The 17,909-nt window shown below is 66.0% G+C and overlaps 3 protein-coding genes across 3 annotated transcripts; all 3 read right to left on the bottom strand.

Moving 5' to 3' along the window:
* Positions 1-2: 2 nt before the first annotated feature.
* On the bottom strand, positions 3-2,287 carry LIF (LIF interleukin 6 family cytokine; the record flags this gene model as incomplete). The annotated part of the gene is made up of 3 exons (XM_038152861.1): positions 2,230-2,287; positions 328-506; positions 3-185 (listed from the first exon to the last, which is right to left on the bottom strand). Coding segments are annotated over exons 1-3 (381 nt in total), but the record flags the coding sequence as incomplete, so codon positions are not given.
* Positions 2,288-6,080: 3,793 nt separating this feature from the next.
* On the bottom strand, positions 6,081-10,395 carry LOC119707474. The gene is made up of 4 exons (XM_038152514.1): positions 9,016-10,395; positions 7,809-7,945; positions 7,476-7,691; positions 6,081-7,367 (listed from the first exon to the last, which is right to left on the bottom strand). Exons 1-4 carry the CDS (start codon positions 9,530-9,532, stop codon positions 7,227-7,229), a joined length of 1,011 nt encoding a protein of 336 aa, XP_038008442.1. The 5' UTR covers positions 9,533-10,395; the 3' UTR covers positions 6,081-7,226.
* Positions 10,396-10,702: 307 nt separating this feature from the next.
* Positions 10,703-17,044, bottom strand: CASTOR1 (cytosolic arginine sensor for mTORC1 subunit 1). The gene is made up of 9 exons (XM_038152507.1): positions 16,777-17,044; positions 16,583-16,653; positions 14,165-14,358; positions 13,931-14,063; positions 13,198-13,321; positions 12,533-12,646; positions 12,364-12,446; positions 12,149-12,243; positions 10,703-12,068 (listed from the first exon to the last, which is right to left on the bottom strand). The coding sequence occupies exons 1-9, from the start codon at positions 16,998-17,000 to the stop codon at positions 12,003-12,005; spliced, it is 1,104 nt and encodes a 367-aa protein (XP_038008435.1). The 5' UTR covers positions 17,001-17,044; the 3' UTR covers positions 10,703-12,002.
* Between the last annotated feature and the right edge of the window lie 865 nt (positions 17,045-17,909).

Below are 17,909 nucleotides of genomic sequence, written 5' to 3'. Positions count from 1 at the left end.
AGCTCCTCCTGGTCGCGCGTGATGTTGCCCAGCGAGGCGTTGAGGAAGGCGAAGAGCTTGTACATGGCCACCATCACCTCCTTCCTCTCGCTCGTGCGGTTGATGCGGAAAGCGGGGAAGAAGATGCCGGCGGGGTTGCAGAGCTTGTCACTCTCGCTGCTGAACGGCTCTCCCTGGCACTTCAGCTGGGAGGAGAGGCGAGCGTCACCCCGTGGCCCCCATGTCCCCACTGCCACCGTGCCCGCGGTGTCCCCAGCCCTCTCCCTTCGTGCCCTTGTGGTTCAACCCCCCGGCCGCGGTCCCCGGCCGTCCCCAAGCGCCACTTACGTAGAGGCTGAAGAGTTCCTGGGCGGTGGCGTTGAGCACGGCCACCTGCCTGCGGGTCTGCTCCAGCACGTTGGAGCGGCACAAGCCGTGGCTGGGGCAGCCGGAGCCGGTCACCAGCAGCGCCCGGCCGGCCACGGGCCGCCGCTGCAGCAGGAGCAGGGCCACGAAGGGCACGACGCCTGTGTGGGGAGAGAGGCCGCTGTCACCGTGGGGACCGGGACGAGGCGGTGGTGGCCCGTCCCGTTGTCGCTGGTGCATCCACCTAGGCTGACCGCGGTTCCAGGCACCCAAAGGGAGGGCGTCCGGCTGGAGCGGGGACTCATCCCGCTCGGCTGCGCGTCCAGCTCAGCCGGAATCCCCCGAGCCCCGCTCTGCCGTCCCGGCCGTGCCGCAGCTCCCGTCCCGCCGCCGTCCCCCTCACCTGCCCCCCGGCAGGCGCTCCCCCGCCTCCCTTCCCGGCGGGGGGCCCCGCAGCATTCCCACATTTCGCAAGCGGCCCGGTGGCGACCTGTCGTGTTTAACCAAACGTGCGAGAAGCTTTTTCCTCCGTTATCCTGGTCCGGGCGCTTCGGGAGCAAGGCCCCACCCCGGCCCGGCTGACTCAGCGGGGCTCCCGCAAGGAAACCTGCTCTCGGCGTGCCCTCCCTCCTTCCTCCCGCCCCCGGCCCCACCGCCTGCCTCAGTTTCCCCGTCCGAGAAATGGGCGCAGCGCCGAGGAGCCCCGGGGAGAGACGACGCAGCTGCCAGAGACTCCAGCCAGGAAATCCCTGGACGCGGAACAAGGGGACCCTTGAGCCTCCGGCAGCTGGGTCGCCCCGGCGTCCCCTCCTGAGGGCGGGGTGTCCCCTCCTGAGAGCCGGGGCGCTGCAAGCCCAAATCCACCGGGACTCCCCCAAACCCTGCTGGAGAGGCCAAACCGCCTCTGGAGCCCGTCACTGTGCTGGGCAACCTCGGGGAGGGTGGCCAGGGTGTCCCCGCCGCCGGGTGACCCGGATGCCACCAGCAGGGCCCCGGCAGGGTGGGGGTCCCGTGCCCCGCCCGGGGGGGGCTGCCGGGCGAAGTCCCCGGGCCGTGACGAGCGCCGAAGTCGCCCGCACTTGTCAGCGCCTCGGACGTGCCGCCGGTGCCGGGTAATGCAAGCCTCGATTTATTTACCCTGCCCAGGTGGGAGAGGACTTACCTGGGCGTGTTCCAGCCCCTGACCCGCCGCTCCCCTCCCGCACGGGACGGGGGGACCCTGCCCCCCGCGCCCCCGGGTGTCCCCACGGGATGCAGATTCCCTGACCCCTCACCGGCCCCTGTCGCTGTGCCCCCCCGGCCGCTGTTCCGCCCATTCACAGCTGGGCAGGGAGAGGCTCTGCCCCACGTGTGCCGGGCATCGGGCTGCCTGGGGAGTCCCCGGTGAGTGCTGCCCCGCGGGACCCCCGGAACGGCTTCTGGGGTGGGGGCTGCTCCCTCCGACCCCCCTCCTGCACTTGGCAGCCTCCCCATCCTTCCACCGCTCCCGGCACGGCAGCGGCTTGAGGCATCGGGAGACCCAGAAGGAGGAAAAGCAGGAGCGGGGGGGGAAAGTATTTAAAAGTACAAAAAAAAAAAAAAAAAAAAGCCCCCCTCCTTGAGATTTTTTTTTTTCCTTGGAAGCATTTCCAGTTATATAAGTGTCCAGATGTTGGCTGGACCGCGCCAGCGCCGCGCTCCGCTCCCGCTGCCAATTCCCAGAGATGCTCATCCCGGGGGGGACGCAGCGCGGCGGGAGCCCTCGCTCCGGCTCCAGCGGCGGCACCAGCCGGGACCCGCCTGCGCCCGAGCATCACCGGCAAAAGGAGGGAGGGGGAGGAAAAAAGGGGGAGGGGGAGAAGGGGAAATAGTATCCCCAAAGTCGATTTTTTTTTTTTTTTTTACCTGCCGGCACGAACTTCATTGTGAGCCGCGTCCCGGGAGCGACTTAATAGGGATTGGTGTTGGCAGAGGAAGTTTTCAGAAATTCATGTTCATACTGGGGGACTTCTCCGTTTATATACCGGTCCAGCAGCCAGCTGTGTTGTAAGAAGAGGGAGGAGAAGAAGGGGGTGGCGGGAGAATCATCGGTATCGTTAGTTCTATTCAATCGGGGAATCAGGAAGTCAGAAGGCTTAGGAAATCAAATGTTTCTTCGAAATAAACTTCTAGAAAAAAAGTTGATGTCAGTGCGTTTTGAGTCGCCTTTTGTTTTACGCGCGGGTTCGGGGAAGTGGGTGGGCTGGCAGGGATGAATTGAACCCCCCCAGAGGAGGTGCCCGGCCGCACGTGGGGTTCGGGGGTGTCGAGGCGCGGTGCTTCCCCGCGGGCTGCCGGAGCAGGCAATGCAATGAAGGAGGTAAAAAAGTCTGGTTTGGGGTTTGTTCGGGGTTTTGGAGGCATGGGAGGCGCGGGGATGCGGTGATGGGGTGCCGCACTCCTCGGTCACGGTGGGATGGCCGCGGTGGCAGCGGTGTCCCCCAGCCCGCCGCTGGCGCATCCCTTTGGGCAAAAGTATTATCAGTGAAGGGTGGGTTTTCTGCAGGAAAAAGGACAAACCCACCCAGGGGAGAGGCCGGACCGGCCCCCCCAGGGTTAACCCTTCCCTCGGCTGGGCTGTCCCCTGCCTGGAGCGGACAGGAGGGCGCTGGGTCACCGCCTCGTGGGGATCCCATGGGATCAGGACACTGCGGGGCTCTTCGCTGCCCGATTTGGGTGAAAAACAGGTTAAATTGATTTTTTTTGTCCTTCTCCGTATTTTTTTCTCACCGGGGCCGAGCTGAAGCTGTAATCAGGTTTAGCAAGTTTGTGCCCGGGCAGGTGAACCTGCGGTGACAGTCCAGGAGCGATGACGCAAGAGCCACCACGACCCCGGGCGTCCTCCCTTCGCAGGGGGACACGGCGATGGGGGGACAAGAAGACCCCTCTGTGCTGGAGGGGTTGTGCCATAGCTGCTGCGTGCCTCAGTTTCCCCGTGCAAGGACCAGCCTGGTCTGCCGGTGGCATTGATGCCCCAGCCCAGTTTAGCCCAGTCTGGACACCAGGGATGAGCTGGGGACTGTGGAGGGCGGGGACCATGAGCTCCATCTCCCGCCCTGCAGTCTCATCCCAGTCTTTTTGGGATCTGGGGAGCAGGACACCACATATTGATGGACATCTGATGGCCTAGCACACCTAATTAGCTGAGGAATTAATGGCACTTAGTTATCAGCGTAGGGAACCTCCTGGGGGGTTGTGAGCAGGGGTTGACATGGATTTGCCCTTTTCTTGGATTTCCCAGGAGTGACTGAGTCTAGGCTGGAGCTGAGCTGGGCTTTGGGGTCCCCCGAGGGGCGTGAGACCCCTTGTCACGGTGGGACCATCAAGGTGCCACCGGTGTCCCCACCTGCAGCTCAGCCCTTGGGGCAAAATCGTTAGGGTTAAACGCTGGGTTTTCTCCAGGAAAAAAGACAAACCCGCGGCGAGACTCTGGACCTGTGCAGGGGGGATGCTCCGGTGGGAAAACACCAATTCCTGCTGCAGACAGACTGGACAGGGAGGGGGCAGAATGGGAGATGCCAGGGTGGGAGGTACCAGGAGAGGAGATGGTGCCCAGGAATATCCCCTTCCCCAATGCCTTTGGCAGCAGGAATACCCCCGATGCCCGGTGGCGACCGGCAGCAGGAGCGTGAGGAGACCGTGACGGGGCGGGGGTCCCGCGTGTCCCAAGGAGGGAGCGGGAAGCGGGGCCGGGGGGAGCCCTCCCTGTCAGGAGAGACTGAGGGTCGGGCACCTGTGGGTTTTGGGGGCCCCAGGAGGAGCTGGGACAGGCTGGTGAGGGGACAGCTGTCCCCAGTGTCCCCAGTGTCCCCACTGCCCCCTCCGTCCCCACCGCCCACCTGCCCAGGGACAAGAGGACAAGCCCAGGGTGTTCCAAGGCCACCGCTGCTGCTCCTCTGGACCCCTCTGAGCGCTCCCCTCTGAGCATCCCTGCCCATCGCTGTCCTCAGCTCCATCGCAGACACCCCGTCCCTGTCCCCTTCCTGTCCCCATGACGCCTCTCTGCCTCATCCCTGTCCCACTCCTGTTCCCTCTTCCCTGTCCCTATGCTGCCCCCTCCTCATCCCTGTTCCATGTCCGCTCATCCCTGTCCCCATCCCTGTCCCCATCCCTGTCCCATCCCCGTCCCCGTGCTGCCCTCTGCTGCCCCAGACCAGAACTGGCCTCTCCCCATCCCATAATTGCCCCCTCCGCCCCATCCCAGCTCGGAACTGACCCATCCCATCCCTGCTCTGGAGCTGTCCCCTGCCCCTTCCCCAGGCCTGTCCTCTCCCCAGCCAGCCGCTGTCCCCTCCTGCCCTTCCCCATCCCCCCTGCCCCAGCCCCTCTCAGAATTGCCCCAGCTCCCCCCTTTACTGCCCCACCCCATAACTGCCCCCCACGCCCCATCCTTATCCCCTCTGGCTCCCGTCCAGGTCCGCATCCCGCGGTGTCCCCGTGCAGAGGGACACCCAGATTCCAGGGACGCCCAGATTCCAGGGACACCAAAAGTCTTGGGTGTCCCCCAGGAGTGGGGACGAGGCTGTGGGGTGTCCAGGGGTGTCCGGGGGTGTCCGGGGGTGTCCGGGGAGCCCTCCCGGGGGCTGGGCAGGGGCTGAGCTGGGCAGGGGCTCCTGGCCCGGGGAAATCCAGAGCTCGAGAACGGAGGGCACCGAATTCCCCTTCAATTCACGATGGGTCCCTGCTGGGGCTGCCTCTCCCCGTCCCTGTGCCCACCGAGGTCACCCCACTGGTGCCACCCCACTCCTTCCACCCCACCGGTGCCACCCCACTAGTGCCACCCACAGGCATCTCCCATGAGTGGGCACTGGGGTTCCCTTGGGTGTCCTCCTGGGGGACAGAGAAGCCACCACCCCTTCAGTGACACTCAGCTGGTGTCCCCCCGTGTTTGGGGTCCCCCAGCCCTCCCGGGGGTCATGTACCTGCACCCTCCCCTCCCAGCCCTCTCCAGAGCTGGGGGGGTGGCCCGGTGGTGGCACAGTCACGGTCACTTCCACGGTCACCCACGGCACGCCAAGCTGGCCCGGGCTGCTTCATGGTGACATGGTCCCAGCACGAGTGTCCCCCGCTGGCCGTGGTGGCCGTCCTGGTGGCACTGCCAGGACTGAGTCAGGCGCAGTGCCGGCAGCAGAGCCGGGCGCTCCGGCCGGCACACGGCACCCAAGGGAACGAGTGACTCCACGGGGACACATGACCAGGTCTTAGGATTTTTGACTCAGAGGGACTGGTGGCAGCGGGTGGCCCGGTCCCCGTGGTGGCCCTGGCCAGGCTGCAGGACACTGCACTCAGCGTGGCGGTGGTGGTGGCTCAGATGGGGCTGTGACACGTGGCACGAGGTGTCGTGTGGCCTGTGCCATCCCGTGGCATGGCACATTCCTGGCAGTGCCAGGCCCTGTGGTGGCACCCACAGCCTGTCATGTCACATGCCCTGTGCCACGCTGTGTCATGTGCCATGTGCCATGTCCTGTGCCGCATCCCATCGTGTGCCACATTGTGTGCCATGCCACGGGCCACATCCCAGCTTGTGCCATGCCATTTGTCACACCATGTTGTCCCACATGCCCCACACCACCCCATGTCACATTCCCTGTGCCCTGGCAAGGACATCAGGCACAGCCTGGCCACCAGAACACAGCCTCTCCCTGCCCACAGCCAGCAGGACAGACACAGGGACAGAGGGACACAAGGACACGACGTCTCAGTGGCCCATGGCCAGCACTTTATTTCCTTCTGCCATTGTACAAAAATAAAAAAGAGCCCCATGGGCGGGGGCACTGCCCTTCTACATGTACCAAAAATATCAATATACATAAATAAATCCTGGTGATGTTCATCGTTTAACACTGTACAAAAAATATAATAAAAATATATATTTATATATTAGAAACATCCTTAAATACTTCTGAAAGCTACAGGAGTTAAATTAACCCTAACAACCAATAAATACAATAAAGATACAAATATTAATGTATAACTTAGGGGGGAGGCAGTGGGGGCTGTCACCCACTGTCACAGTGCAGTGGCCAGAGCCGAGTCCCTGCTGGGCACAGTCAGGGCTGGGGTGGCATGGCCTGGGAGGCTCGGGGGGGACACGGAGGGGACAGGGATGTTGGAGTGTGAGGACACCCAGTGTGCAGGAGTGAGCCTGGGACACAGACCACAGGGACACCGAGCACAGGTGACACAGAGAGCACAGGGACACCGAGCACAGGGGACACTGAGAGCACAGGGGCACCGAGCACAGGGGACACTGAGAGCACAGGGATGTGCAGAGGGACACTGAGCTCCGTGACACCAAGCACAGAGGGACACAGACCGCTCAGGGACACGGGATTCCACTCCCAGCTTCTCCCTGGGAGCAGAGCTGGCGGCGGGCAGGCAGGGGGTGACAGCACCGGTGACAGCCGCCGGCGGCAGCGGCGCTCTCCGTGGGCCCGGTGGCGGCTGCTGGGCGAGCAGCTCTGAGTCAGGCTGTGTCAGCCGACCCATTGAATCACTGGAAAATCCGGCAGGGCTCGGGGACAGGGAACAGCTGGGCACCCGGGGACACCCGGCTCCACTGGAGCCACCTGGATCCACGGGAAAGCGGGGAAGGATGCGGGAGAGCCAGCCAGGGCTGTCCTGCAGCCCAGCGGCGGCTCGGGGACAGCAGGGTCCCCACGAAGAGCCGAAGCGGCGGGAGATGCTGTCGGTGCATCCGACCCCTCGTTCCGGGGAGGTGAGAGGGGCTCCGTGGGGCATCCCGGCCATCGGACGCCTCTCCATCCTGGGAATGGGGTTGAGATCGCCTCTCATGGGATGGAGATGGAGGTGATGGAGATGATGGAGCTGCAGACGGGAGCTGCGGTGCCGACGGGGCTGCCCTAGGGCCGTGCGGGCAGCCCTGAGCCCCGCTGCGATCTCCCCCTCTCCCGGCGCGTCCGGCGGCTCCCGGCGCCCAGCTCGGCGCTGCGCTCGGCCATGAAGCGGGCGTAGCTCCAGAGGATCCGGCAGCCCTGCAGCTTCTGTTGGAAGATGCCAAGGGATGCCGCGGGGCTGGGGAGGGGCCGGCGGCCGGGGCGGGGGCCGGGGGCCGAGAAGAGCCCCGCCAGGTTGCTGAGGAGCGCTCGCACCTTCCAGAGGGTTCTGCTCAAGCGGCGAAGGATTTCGGCCTCGGGGTGGTGGAGGTCGCGCTGGTGGCGGATGATGTCCTGCAGCGCCTGCTCCATGTGCACCATGGGCCTCCGCAGCCTCCGCAGACCCCAGGGCCCCCTGGCCGGCCTCTGCAGCCACTCGGGGGTGTTGTTGGTGCGGCACATGTTGTGCATGGCCAGGTGCTGCTCCTTCTCCTGCCCAGAGATTGGAGAGGAAGATCAGGGATGTGGAAGCAGCACGGGGACCGCCGCCCCCCCGCTGCCCTGTGGAGGGGACAGGCGTGACCCCTGGCCCCGGGGAAGGGGACTCACGTAGAAGGTGAAGAGCTGCTGCGCGTCCTCGGCCATGAGCCTCACCAGCGCCTGGGTCTGCTGCACGGTGGGGGCCAGCGGGGACCTGCCCCCCTGGCCCGGCACTGCCCAGAGGATGAGGAGCCCCTTGGTGACAGCTGGGGATGAAGAGGAGGGAGTCAGGGGCCTTGAGGCATCGCTGGGTGCAGGGACAGCCCTCTCTCACAGGGTCACCACCCCCGCCCCAGAAATGCTGCCTGCACCACAGACCCGGCCCCTGTGCCGAAAATCTGCTGGGCACCCGGCGGGAGGAGGAGGAGGAGGGTGCTGGAGGTGCTGTGGAGCAGCCGGGATGAGCAGATCAACCACAGCAGCTGCTCCAGCAGCTCCCCCTGCCAGCGCGGGCCACCGCAAAGGAGGGGACAGCGGCAACACTCCTGGATCCAGTCCCGCTGTCCAGCCGTGCCAGTCACTGTCCCAGTCCCTCTGTCACACACAGGACTTTGGATACGGCACTGGGCTGACACACAGCCTCTGTCCCTTTGGGCAAGCTGACCCCTGACCTTCCACCATTGGTCCCCAAACTGTCCCCTCCTGCCTACCGCTCCCAGCATCCCCTCTCTCCCAGGCTGCCCGCTCCCAGTGCTCCCCATGTGCCACAGCGGGCAATGCGTCGCCCGAGGGAGGCGACACCGCCGTGGCACAGCCTCGGTACCATCGGCCCCGGCACCGCTCTCTCAGCAGCCGCGGGGGCCCCGCGGCCGCGCTCCCTCCGCGGCTCCCGGCCGGGGCGAGCCCGAGGGGACGCGGGGCCCGGGCACACGGGCACAGGGACACAGGGACACCGGGGCACACACGGGCACAGGGGCACACGGGCACACGGGCACAGGGACACACTGGCACACACGGGCACAGGGGCACACACGGGCACACGGGCACAGGGACACCGGGGCACGCCCGGGCACAGGGGCACACGGGCACACGGGCACAGGGGCACACGGGCACACGCGGGCACAGGGGCACACGGGCACAGGGGCACACACGGGCACAGGGGCACAGGGCCACAGGGGCACAGAGGCACACGGGTACACGGGCACACACGGGCACAGGGGCACACGCGGGCACAGGGGCACAAGGGCACACGCGGGCACAGGGGCACAGGGGCACACGCGGCACAGGGGCACACGCGGGCACAGGGGCACAGGGGCACACGCGGGCACACACGTACCTGCCAGCACTGCCCAGGGCCGCCCGTCGCACCGCATGGCCGGGGCAGGGTGTCCGCCCGGGGCTGCCGGGCGCGCAAAGCCACTTCCTTCAGTGCTCGGCGAGGGGGAAGCGCGGCTTTTAAAGCGCACCCGAGTCACCCTCCCCTCTGAAGGAGGATCGGGACAGCGGAAGGCAGCGAGAAGTGAAGCCGTGGCCCGGGGGCCAATGAGCAGGGTGAGAGCAGGGCGGGAGGAAGGGTGGATGGGGATGTTCTTCGAGTCAGTTCCTCGAGGGAGTCCGCGTGGGTCCAGCCGGGAGGCTGCGGTCCCGCCGCTCAGCCCGGATCCGGCAGGACCCCCGCGTCCCGGCTTCTTGGGAGAGACTTTTTGGTTCACGCTGGTGTCACCGCTCAGCACCCGACAGGCTGAACTGAAACCAGCGCCGGCTGCCCCGAAACCCCAATGCAAAAGAGGGCAGTGGCGGCTGGCAGCGGGGACAGGGATGTCACCCATCTGCCACCACGGGGAGTTTCGCATCCCAAATCCAGCTGTGGGAGGCAAAAATCTACCCTGGCAAGGAGGGAGCTGGAGGTGTGGGAAGTGCGCGGCGTCCCAGCACTGCCTGATTCTCCGGGGGATGCTCCGGCCGCCTGCTCACACCCACGCACACCCCTGGGTGACAACTTTGGGTGCTGAACCAAGTGTGGAACACCAGGCTTAGCCCCTGTGCCCGGCAGCACCCAGGGGAACACCGAGGGCGCCCGGCGTTGCAAGAGGCAGTGCAGCCCCTTGTGCAACGCTGTCCAGGGAGAGCCCTGGGGCTGCCACGGCCTCGGCACAGCCAGCAGCACCCAGGGCAGTCCCCTCTGTCCCCCCGGGCTCCCCTTCCTGGCAGGCGGAGCCCGGCACCGACAGGAGTTTTCCCGTTCCTTGGAGGTGAATGTCTCCGCTCAGCGTGCCCAGGTGCGTCGCGGTCCCGTTGATCTTGGTGACCCTCGCCGAATTGACGCACGTGGAGAGTTCGGTGGTGGCGCCAAGGCACAACGCAGAAATGAACAGTTCCTTCCAGGAAGAAGGATGCAGCGGTCACTCACTTTTAGAAGTGGTTTCTTTTCCCAGAACTTCCCTGCCCCGGCCGCGCCGCGACCTGCACGGTCTGCTTCTTCCACCCGCTGCCTCTGACGACTCCTCCTCTTCCTCCTCCCTGGGGCCTCCCCGGCAGAGGTGGTGGCTGGGGTGGGTTCCGTGGGGCCGGGGTGAGCAGGGCTGTGTCCAGGGCAGCCCTGGAGAGGTGGAGGAACCAGGAGGAGATCTTGCTTGCTCCACAGCAGTTAGTCCATCTCTCAGACTGCCTCGACGGGCTGTTCACCAGCTGTCCACTTGTCCATCTGTTCATCCATCCATCCGTTCATCCATCCATCCTTCCATCCAAGAATTCCTGCACCTGTTCAGCTATGCATTAACCTGTCTATCCATATGATCATCCACCCACCCATCCACCCATCCATCCCCTGCCATGAGGGCGATCAGCGCTCCCACCCTCAGCTCTCCCCTGGCCACAGCTGGCCCTGGCCCCTCCATATGGCACTGTCACCCCCTGTCACCCCCTGGGCTGGGCCAGCAGGACGCCATGGTGGTGGCCACCCCACTGACGACAAGTGTGCGGCCAGGACTGTGCAATACCCAGGAGGGACAAAAATAGCGCCGGTGACCGCATGGGCCAGCGGCGGTTTCTTCATCGCCGGGAGCGCGTCACCGGCGTCCCATGACTCGGAGAAGGGACCGAGACAGGAAAGAGAGCGCCCGGAGAGCTGGCAGGAAGCTGGTGCTGCAAGAGTGTGGGGCTGACGTGGGCAAGACGTGCCAGGACGGGGGCACAGGCCTGCTCGGAACGTGGGAGAGCAGGGGGCGGGTTTTGGGGACAGGATGGGAGCAGAGGTCCCCGCCAGGCTCGCGCTGGGTCTGGCTGAGGCCCAGGCACCCCTGGGGGCACCCCCTGGCTGCAGCACCCCCAGGAGGGCACAGCCCCCACCCCATGTACCCCGCTTTGCCACAGGATGCCGTGCTGCCAGCAAGGGAAGAGGATGTGGGGTCACGGTGGCAGTGTGACAGGGACATCCCCAGGCCTGGGGTCAAACTCCTGCCTCAGTTTCCCCCCAGTCTGGCCCAGTGTAGGGCAGGGGGAAGGCATAAATGTGGGCCTGGGTTACCCCAGGGCCGGTGATTTGCTGGGGGCTGCAGCTTTAACCCGTTTTTTCACCCAAAATACAGAGCAGAGAAAGTGGCTGTGTCCCAGTCACCTCACAGCCAGACTCTGTCCCCCTGTCCTATCCCAGCCCCTGCCACCAACACAGACACCAGCTCTGAGCAACCTCCCTGGGCTACACAGAAATAAAAATAATAAGAATTTTATTGACTTATCAAAAACTATGTGAAAATACAACTTGTGAGGGGCTGGGAGTCACTGTCACCCCTCCATGACAGGTGACAGCCAGGGCTGGTGTTGAACCAGAGCCCCCCACTGCCCCCTTGGAGATTTTTGGGGTGCCAGGAGTAATCCCAGCTCCAGGAATGCTCTCCCCTCCATGGGGCTGCTCCAGGGCTGTCCCTGAGCATCGTGGCCACCGCTCCCTTCCCAAGGGGACATCCCATCAGCCCCAGGCTGTCCCCCGTAGCACCACGGTGGCACATCACTGCTCTTTGGCATGTCCCCCCCCCCCGTGTCCCCTCCACCTGGACACACCCGCTCTCCCTGGGCCACTCACCCCGCACAGGCCAGGCTAGAGGGAGAGGATGGCACCCAGGGACCGACCCCTCTCCTGGGGGCCAGTGCCCACCGCCACAAGGCCACCACGTCCCCAAAGCCACCACACCCCCAGCACAGAGGGAGCGATGCTGTGCCCGGCTCCGTCCTGTGCTGGGGGATCATTAAAACCAACAATTAACGAGCAGGGGTGGGGAGGAGGGGACACCACGCTGGGACAGTCGGCCTGGGGCCGGCCGGCCGCTATCTGCCGCTCTCCTGCCGCTGCTGCAGCAGCTGGATGACCTCAGCACTGCCCTCCTCGGGGACCTGCCGGGGGACAGAGGGGGTGTCAGCCGCAGGGGACGCCCCGGGGCTGGCAGGGGTCCCCGGGGAGGGGCAGGGCTCACCAAGGCGTGATCGAAGTTGAAGGTGCTGATGTAATAGGCCGAGATGTCGGCGGCCGCCAGCGGCTCCGCGATCTGCGCCACGATGCCACACTCGTCTGGGGGCAAAGGGGGCCTCGGGTCACTGCCACGGGGACAGGCGGGGACAGCGGCACCCCACAGCATCCCCTGGGTGGCAGTGGCACGAGAGGGGACACGGCCACCACGGCCACACTCACCGAAGCCGAGGGGCTGCCCCCCGATGCGCACCATGCGCCACAGCTCCCCCGTCGAGCTGGTCAGCAGGAGGTCACTGGGGAAGCTGAGGGGATGAAGCCAAGTGTCACCCCCTCCCCGAGCCCCCAGAGCCTGGGACAGAGGGACAGACAGCCCCGGGCTGGCACCTACCGCTTCTGGGTCTCGGCATCCATCACGATGGAGATGTAGCCCTCGATGAGGGAGAAGGAGAAGAAGGTGATGGAGTCGAGGTCCTGGCTGCCGGTGGCTGCGTCCCACGCGGGGCTGCCGAGGGGCAAGGGGACACAGAGAGGGGTCACGGCCCCCAAAACGGGGAGGAGAAGGGCATGGCGGTGGCACTGGGTGTCTGAGCATCATGCTGGGTGCTGCAGGGTGGGGGAGAGGGGACGGGAGCAGGTGGTCCCCACAGGGCCTGCAGCTCACAGGTGACACCAGGTTTTGGGGCATTCTCAAAAAGCCAGGGTCACTCTGGAGCAGCAGCATGCTACCAGAAGGGACCCCATCCCAGGGGACATGGGAGGACCCCAGCAGGAGCATTCCCTCCCCCCAGCACCATTCCCACTGCCTTTCCCAAACCCATCCCCTCCTGCTTTACAGTCTCCCTCCTGGGTATTTGGTACAACGGTGGCTTTGTCCCTTGTGTCACCTCGGGGTTCCCACCCCTCACAGTGCAGCTCCCGGGAAGACAAAACCAGTTTGGAAAGCACGCCCAGAGTCTGAAAACCCGCTGGGACCAATGGCTGGGACCAGCGTCACCACAGTTCAGGTGGCACCAGGCAAGAGGCCACCCCCATGTCCCCATCCCCGGGACTCACCTGTGGGAGTAGAAGAGGACGTCGATGAGCATGGTGGCGATGGCGGGCAGCGTGTCGGGGGCCACCGTCAGGACACAGAAGCGCGTCTGGGGGCTCTGCACCGGGTGCAGCGTGGGGCTGGCGGCTGGCAGGGGAACGGGCGCGCGTCAGCGCTGGGGACAGCTCGGGGACAGTCCCGCAGTGCCACCCCGTGGCCGCCGCGCCCACAGCCCGGAGTCTCTCAGGGAGCAGAGGGGCGGCCCGGGGGTCCCAAAGGATGCGGGTACCACCGGCGGCAGCTGCAGCATCTCGGTGGGGACTGGGTGGCCCCAGATGGGCATCGCCAGTGGGAACTGGAGCATCTTGGTGGGGTCCCTCAGATATGTAGGTGGGTGCAGGCCACCACACATGCACCACTGGTGGGAGAGGAGCACCTTGGCAGGGACTTGTGTGCTCCTGGGGACAGCGTGACCACGGGGGGGTCCCCCAGGATGTGGGAACCACCCGTGGGAGCAGCACCTTGGCAGGGAGTGGATGGCTCTGGGACAGTGGGGTGTGAGGACAGGGTGGCCTTGGAGGTCCCCCAGAGGTGTGGGTTCCACTGGTGGGAACTGGATCATCTCACTGGGGACCGGGTGGCCCTGGGACAGGGTGGCTCTGGAGGTCCCTCAAGGATATGGGTACCACCAGCTGTAGTGGAGCATCTGGGTGGGAGCGGGTGGCCTCAGGGGACACAGAGCCCAGTGTCACTCACGTGGCTTGGGCTTGAGGAAGCCATTGCTCACGTCATCGCAGGTGACAGGGACACACTCGCCACTCTCCTCCTTGTAGATGTCGAACTCCCCGGCCAGCGTGTGGATCACCACGGGCAGGTCCCGCTCCCGCACCTGCCCCGGGGAGCAGGATCAGGGCCTGCACTGCCAGCCCTCCTCGGGGCACAGAGGGGCACTCGGACGGCCAGCCAGGTGCCACCATGCCCGTCACTCACCAGGATGAAGTCGGTCTGGTACGTGGAGAGCATCAGCACCGAGACGTGGTGCTCGGCCAGCGGCGCGATGACCGAGCGCGCGATCTTGGTGACACCGGTGGCCTGGCAGCCGGGGGGCTCCCGCCCGTTGGACACGACGCTGAGCACCAGCCACGTGGAATCTGCCACCTGCATGAACTCGGAGGGCGGCAGCTCTGCGAGGGACAAGGGACACTGAGGCAGGTGGCTCCACAGGGCTCGGCACAGCCGGACACAGAGGCAAGGCCAGCTCTGGCACAGCGTGCCACACTGTCCCCTGGGTGATCCCCAAGGCAGGATCAGCCCCAGGTGTGGGGACGCTGGTTTGGGGTCGCAGATCCACAGGTGGAATGAGCCAGACAGGGCTCAGATGCTCCACACTGGGATTTGGCCATAGGGATGAGGGGGGCTAAGCCCCCCAAACCCCAAGATGCATCTCTCCTGCCTGTGCCAGCACCCCAGGCTGGGTGCAGGGAGGCGTTGGCACTGCACCCCAAAACCAGCACCACCAGGGCCGTGGGGCTGCCCAGCTCATCCTCTGCCCCCAGGAGCCCCCAGCCAGCGCCCACCAGCAGGGATGTTCAGGGATGCACACGGGGCATTGGAGGGGACAAGGGGAGGGTCATCCCACTGTCCTGGGGGTCCCAGCAGCTGGTGCCAGCCTGGTGGAGAGAGCCCAGGCTGGCAGAGGGCCACAGCTGCTTCCCAAAAATCTGCTGGTGTTGTCAGGGTGGGCACAGGCCAGGTGTTCCTGCCTCCCACCCCCCTTGCTCCCACCCTCCTGCCCAGGAGAGGGGCTGACACTGCTGGGGAACCCCAGGACTCAGCCAGGCTGCCCCCTCCTCTCTGGGCTCCCCTTCCCAGGGACGGGCCAGGGCCCCCAGGGGGTCTCCAGTCCACTCCTCCCATCCAGGAAAGGTGGGAGCAGCTCCCACGGGAGATCACACAAGCCCCCAGCCCTTTAGCGGTGCACAAGCCCAGCTGAGACCCCAAACTCATCACACCAGCGGTGGAGGGGAGGTCACACGGGGGGACCCCCTCAGGGGACAGGCTCTGTGTCCCGCTCCCAAACTCGGCCCGGGGCAGGGCGGGAGCGGGGCCGGATCCAGGGCCTCGGCGGGTGTTCCCAGCGCCTGTTCCTGTGCAGGAAGCGCCAGAACAGCCTCGGCTCCGGCCCAGGGCCCAGTGCTGGGAACAGGGGGGCGGGACAGGGACTCGGGGACATGGGGACCTGTCCCAGAGCTCAGTGTTTAATTGCTTTTCAACACCACCCTGGGCGAGGCTGAATGCAAGGGGACCTCACTGTCCCTGTGTCACCCACCCCAGGGCTTAATCCTGATCCCGAGGGAATTGGGGGTGCAGCTCTCCTCTGCTGGGGGTCCCCTTCCAGCCCGGCAGCGGGGGGACACTGGCAGCCCCCAGCCAAGGGGGGTTCACAGGGCACTGCGGGGCCGCGGGCTTGCAGGACCATTGTTCAGCACTTCCCGCCCTCCCCTCGGGATTGAGGAATATTTGTCTGCAGGCCCCAAAATAAAACAATACATGGGGAACAGCTCTGGCTCTGGGAGCAGGGAGAGCCCGGGCCACGGTCCCGTTCCACGGCACAAGGAGGTGAGCCTGGGACCTGGCCGGGAGCGCTCGCGGCCGGAGCGCTGACCCTTGTTCCTTGGGTCACGGCCAAGGATCCTCTGCGCCCAGCTCCTGCGGCCTCGCAGGAAGGTTTGGGCGTGGGAAGGCGGGCCGGGATCCGGACCCTCCGGCTCAGCCCGTTGGGCCGGTACCCCGGCAGGGCTGGCGGTGAGGGTGATGCACGGCACGCGCCGGGTCACCGGGATGGGGACGTCACCAAATGGCACCTCCCTGGGACAGGGACTGGCTTGGAAGGGATCAAACCGCCCCAGGACACCCCAAAAGCAGGACCCTGCTGCCGGACAGGGCCCACCCCTGCCAGCCTGGCTGGGGCTGTGCTTTGGCCTCCTCTGCCAAAGCCCCAGTTGGCCCTCACCGGGAGGAGGGACGGGATGGAACTGGACGCGGGAATGATGACAGGAGCGCTGCCAGAGCACGGAGCGCTGCCCGCGGGCATCCCGGGAGGTCCCTGCGCCCTGCCGGGAGCACCCGGGCTTCGGGCTGGCACCGCAGCCCGGTGCCACGAGCCGGGGGCAGCTCTGCCCGGGAGGGGCTGTCGGAGCGAGGGCAGCCACGCCGGGAGAGCCTGGGCCGGGCAAGCCGGTACATCCCCGGCGCAGGCGCCGAGGGGACGGGATGGGCATGTTCCGAGGGAGCCGAGCACAAGCCGGGACTCGCTCCCTGCGGCCCAGGCGCGGAGCCGGGCTGGGGACGCGCACAGCCCGTGCCCGCGGTGCCAGCCCGCCCTGCCAGGGGGACACCGCTCGCTACCTTTGAAGCCCTCCTCGTCCAGCATGACCGTGTAGTCCTCGGGGGTCTCCGTCAGGCTGAAGAACTTGCATCTGAAGCAGAAGAAATCGGTGCTGCTGACTCAAAACCGCCGGCGTCTCCCGGGGCCGGGAGTCGGGGGAAGAAGAGGAGGAGGAGGAGGAGGAGGAGGGTGGTGGGGGGAGAAAAGCCGGTACCGGCAGCGCTGGGGCAGGAAGAGCAGCTTGAGCAGCGGGTGGGTGTAGAGCCAGAGCCCGCGGCGGGCCAGGCTCAGCACCCGCACCCGGTGCTCCAGGATGTGCAGGTCCATGGCGGCCGCGCCGCCCCGGGAACCGCCGCCGCCGCCGCTATAAGGGCGGACACGGGACCGCCCCGGAACCGCCCCGCAGCGCCCCGGGACCGGCCCAGGACCGCCCCGCATCGCCCCGGAACCGCCCTGGGACCGCCCTCATCGGCCGGGGACCGATCTGGGAACGCTCCGCATCTCGCTGGGACCGCCCTGTGACCGCCTGTCGGGGCCGGGACCGCCCCGCATGGCTTCGGGACCCGACCCGGCGCCGCCCCGGGACAAGCCCGGCACCGCCCCGCCCCGCCCCGCGAGAAAGGCGGCGACCCGCGCCCCGGGAGCAGCCCCAGTTCAGAGCCCCGGGATGCCCGCACTGGAGACCCGGGATAGCCGCACCGGAGCCTCAGAACCAGCCCCAATACAGAGCTCCATGGTGCCCAAACCCGCCCAAATTCAGCGCCCCGAGGTGCCTGGAGCAGATCCAACTCAGAGTCCCGGGGTACCCCCGAACTGCAGCCCTGGGGGTGCCCAAGGAGACCCTCTGGGAGCCACTGTCAACCCCATTCCACCCCCAACCCCAGCACCCAACCGGGTCCCACATGCTCAACACCAGGCCTGGAGAGGGGATTCACCAAACCAGGTCCATCCCCTGAAAAAGGGGTTCTGGAGAGAGGAATGGAGGTTTGGGCAGAATTCCTGCCTGCCTGAAGGAGAGACATGGCCTAGGCACCATTTTGGGATGGGAAGCTGAGTTCTGGGGTGTCATGGGATTAATTAGGGGTCCCCTGGCTCTGCTCAGCCACAGGAGCTGTGACAGTGGGAGAGGGGGAAAGGCCTGGGTGCTGGCATGGGAGTGCCCAGAGCCTGGCAGCCACCACTATCACAAGTTGGGGCAGGTCTCAGTCTCCTCCCATTCCACTTTAAACGGGCAGCCCCAAGGCTGGGTGAGACAGCGGGGCTGGGCCACCCTCTGCGGTGACAGAGCAATGACAGCAGCATGGCCCTTCCCAGGACACTGCCCAGCACCTGCCCCCCAGGACAAGG

This window comes from Motacilla alba, chromosome 15 (genome assembly GCF_015832195.1).
Source record: "Motacilla alba alba isolate MOTALB_02 chromosome 15, Motacilla_alba_V1.0_pri, whole genome shotgun sequence".
NCBI lineage: Eukaryota > Metazoa > Chordata > Aves > Passeriformes > Motacillidae > Motacilla > Motacilla alba.
The sequence above is the reverse complement of the archived record's forward strand: the minus strand, read 5'-3'. Positions and strand labels throughout refer to the sequence as shown.

Bases quoted from the DNA above. Each gene is read 5' to 3' on its own strand.
- LOC119707474 (XM_038152514.1), bottom strand. From the start codon at position 9,532: ATGCGAAACTCCCCGTGGTGGCAGATGGGTGACATCCCTGTCCCCGCT. The intron at 7,946-9,015 runs GTACGTGTGTGC...CTTCATCCCCAG, and splicing joins GCCCTGGGCAGTGCTGGCAG to CTGTCACCAAGGGGCTCCTC. The intron at 7,692-7,808 runs GTGAGTCCCCTT...ATCTCTGGGCAG, and splicing joins AGCAGCTCTTCACCTTCTAC to GAGAAGGAGCAGCACCTGGC.
- CASTOR1 (XM_038152507.1), bottom strand. From the start codon at position 17,000: ATGCGGGGCGGTCCTGGGCCGGTCCCGGGGCGCTGCGGGGCGGTTCCG. The intron at 14,064-14,164 runs GTGAGTGACGGG...TCCCCGGGGCAG, and splicing joins ACCAGACCGACTTCATCCTG to GTGCGGGAGCGGGACCTGCC. The intron at 12,447-12,532 runs GTAGGTGCCAGC...TCATCCCCTCAG, and splicing joins GATGCCGAGACCCAGAAGCG to CTTCCCCAGTGACCTCCTGC.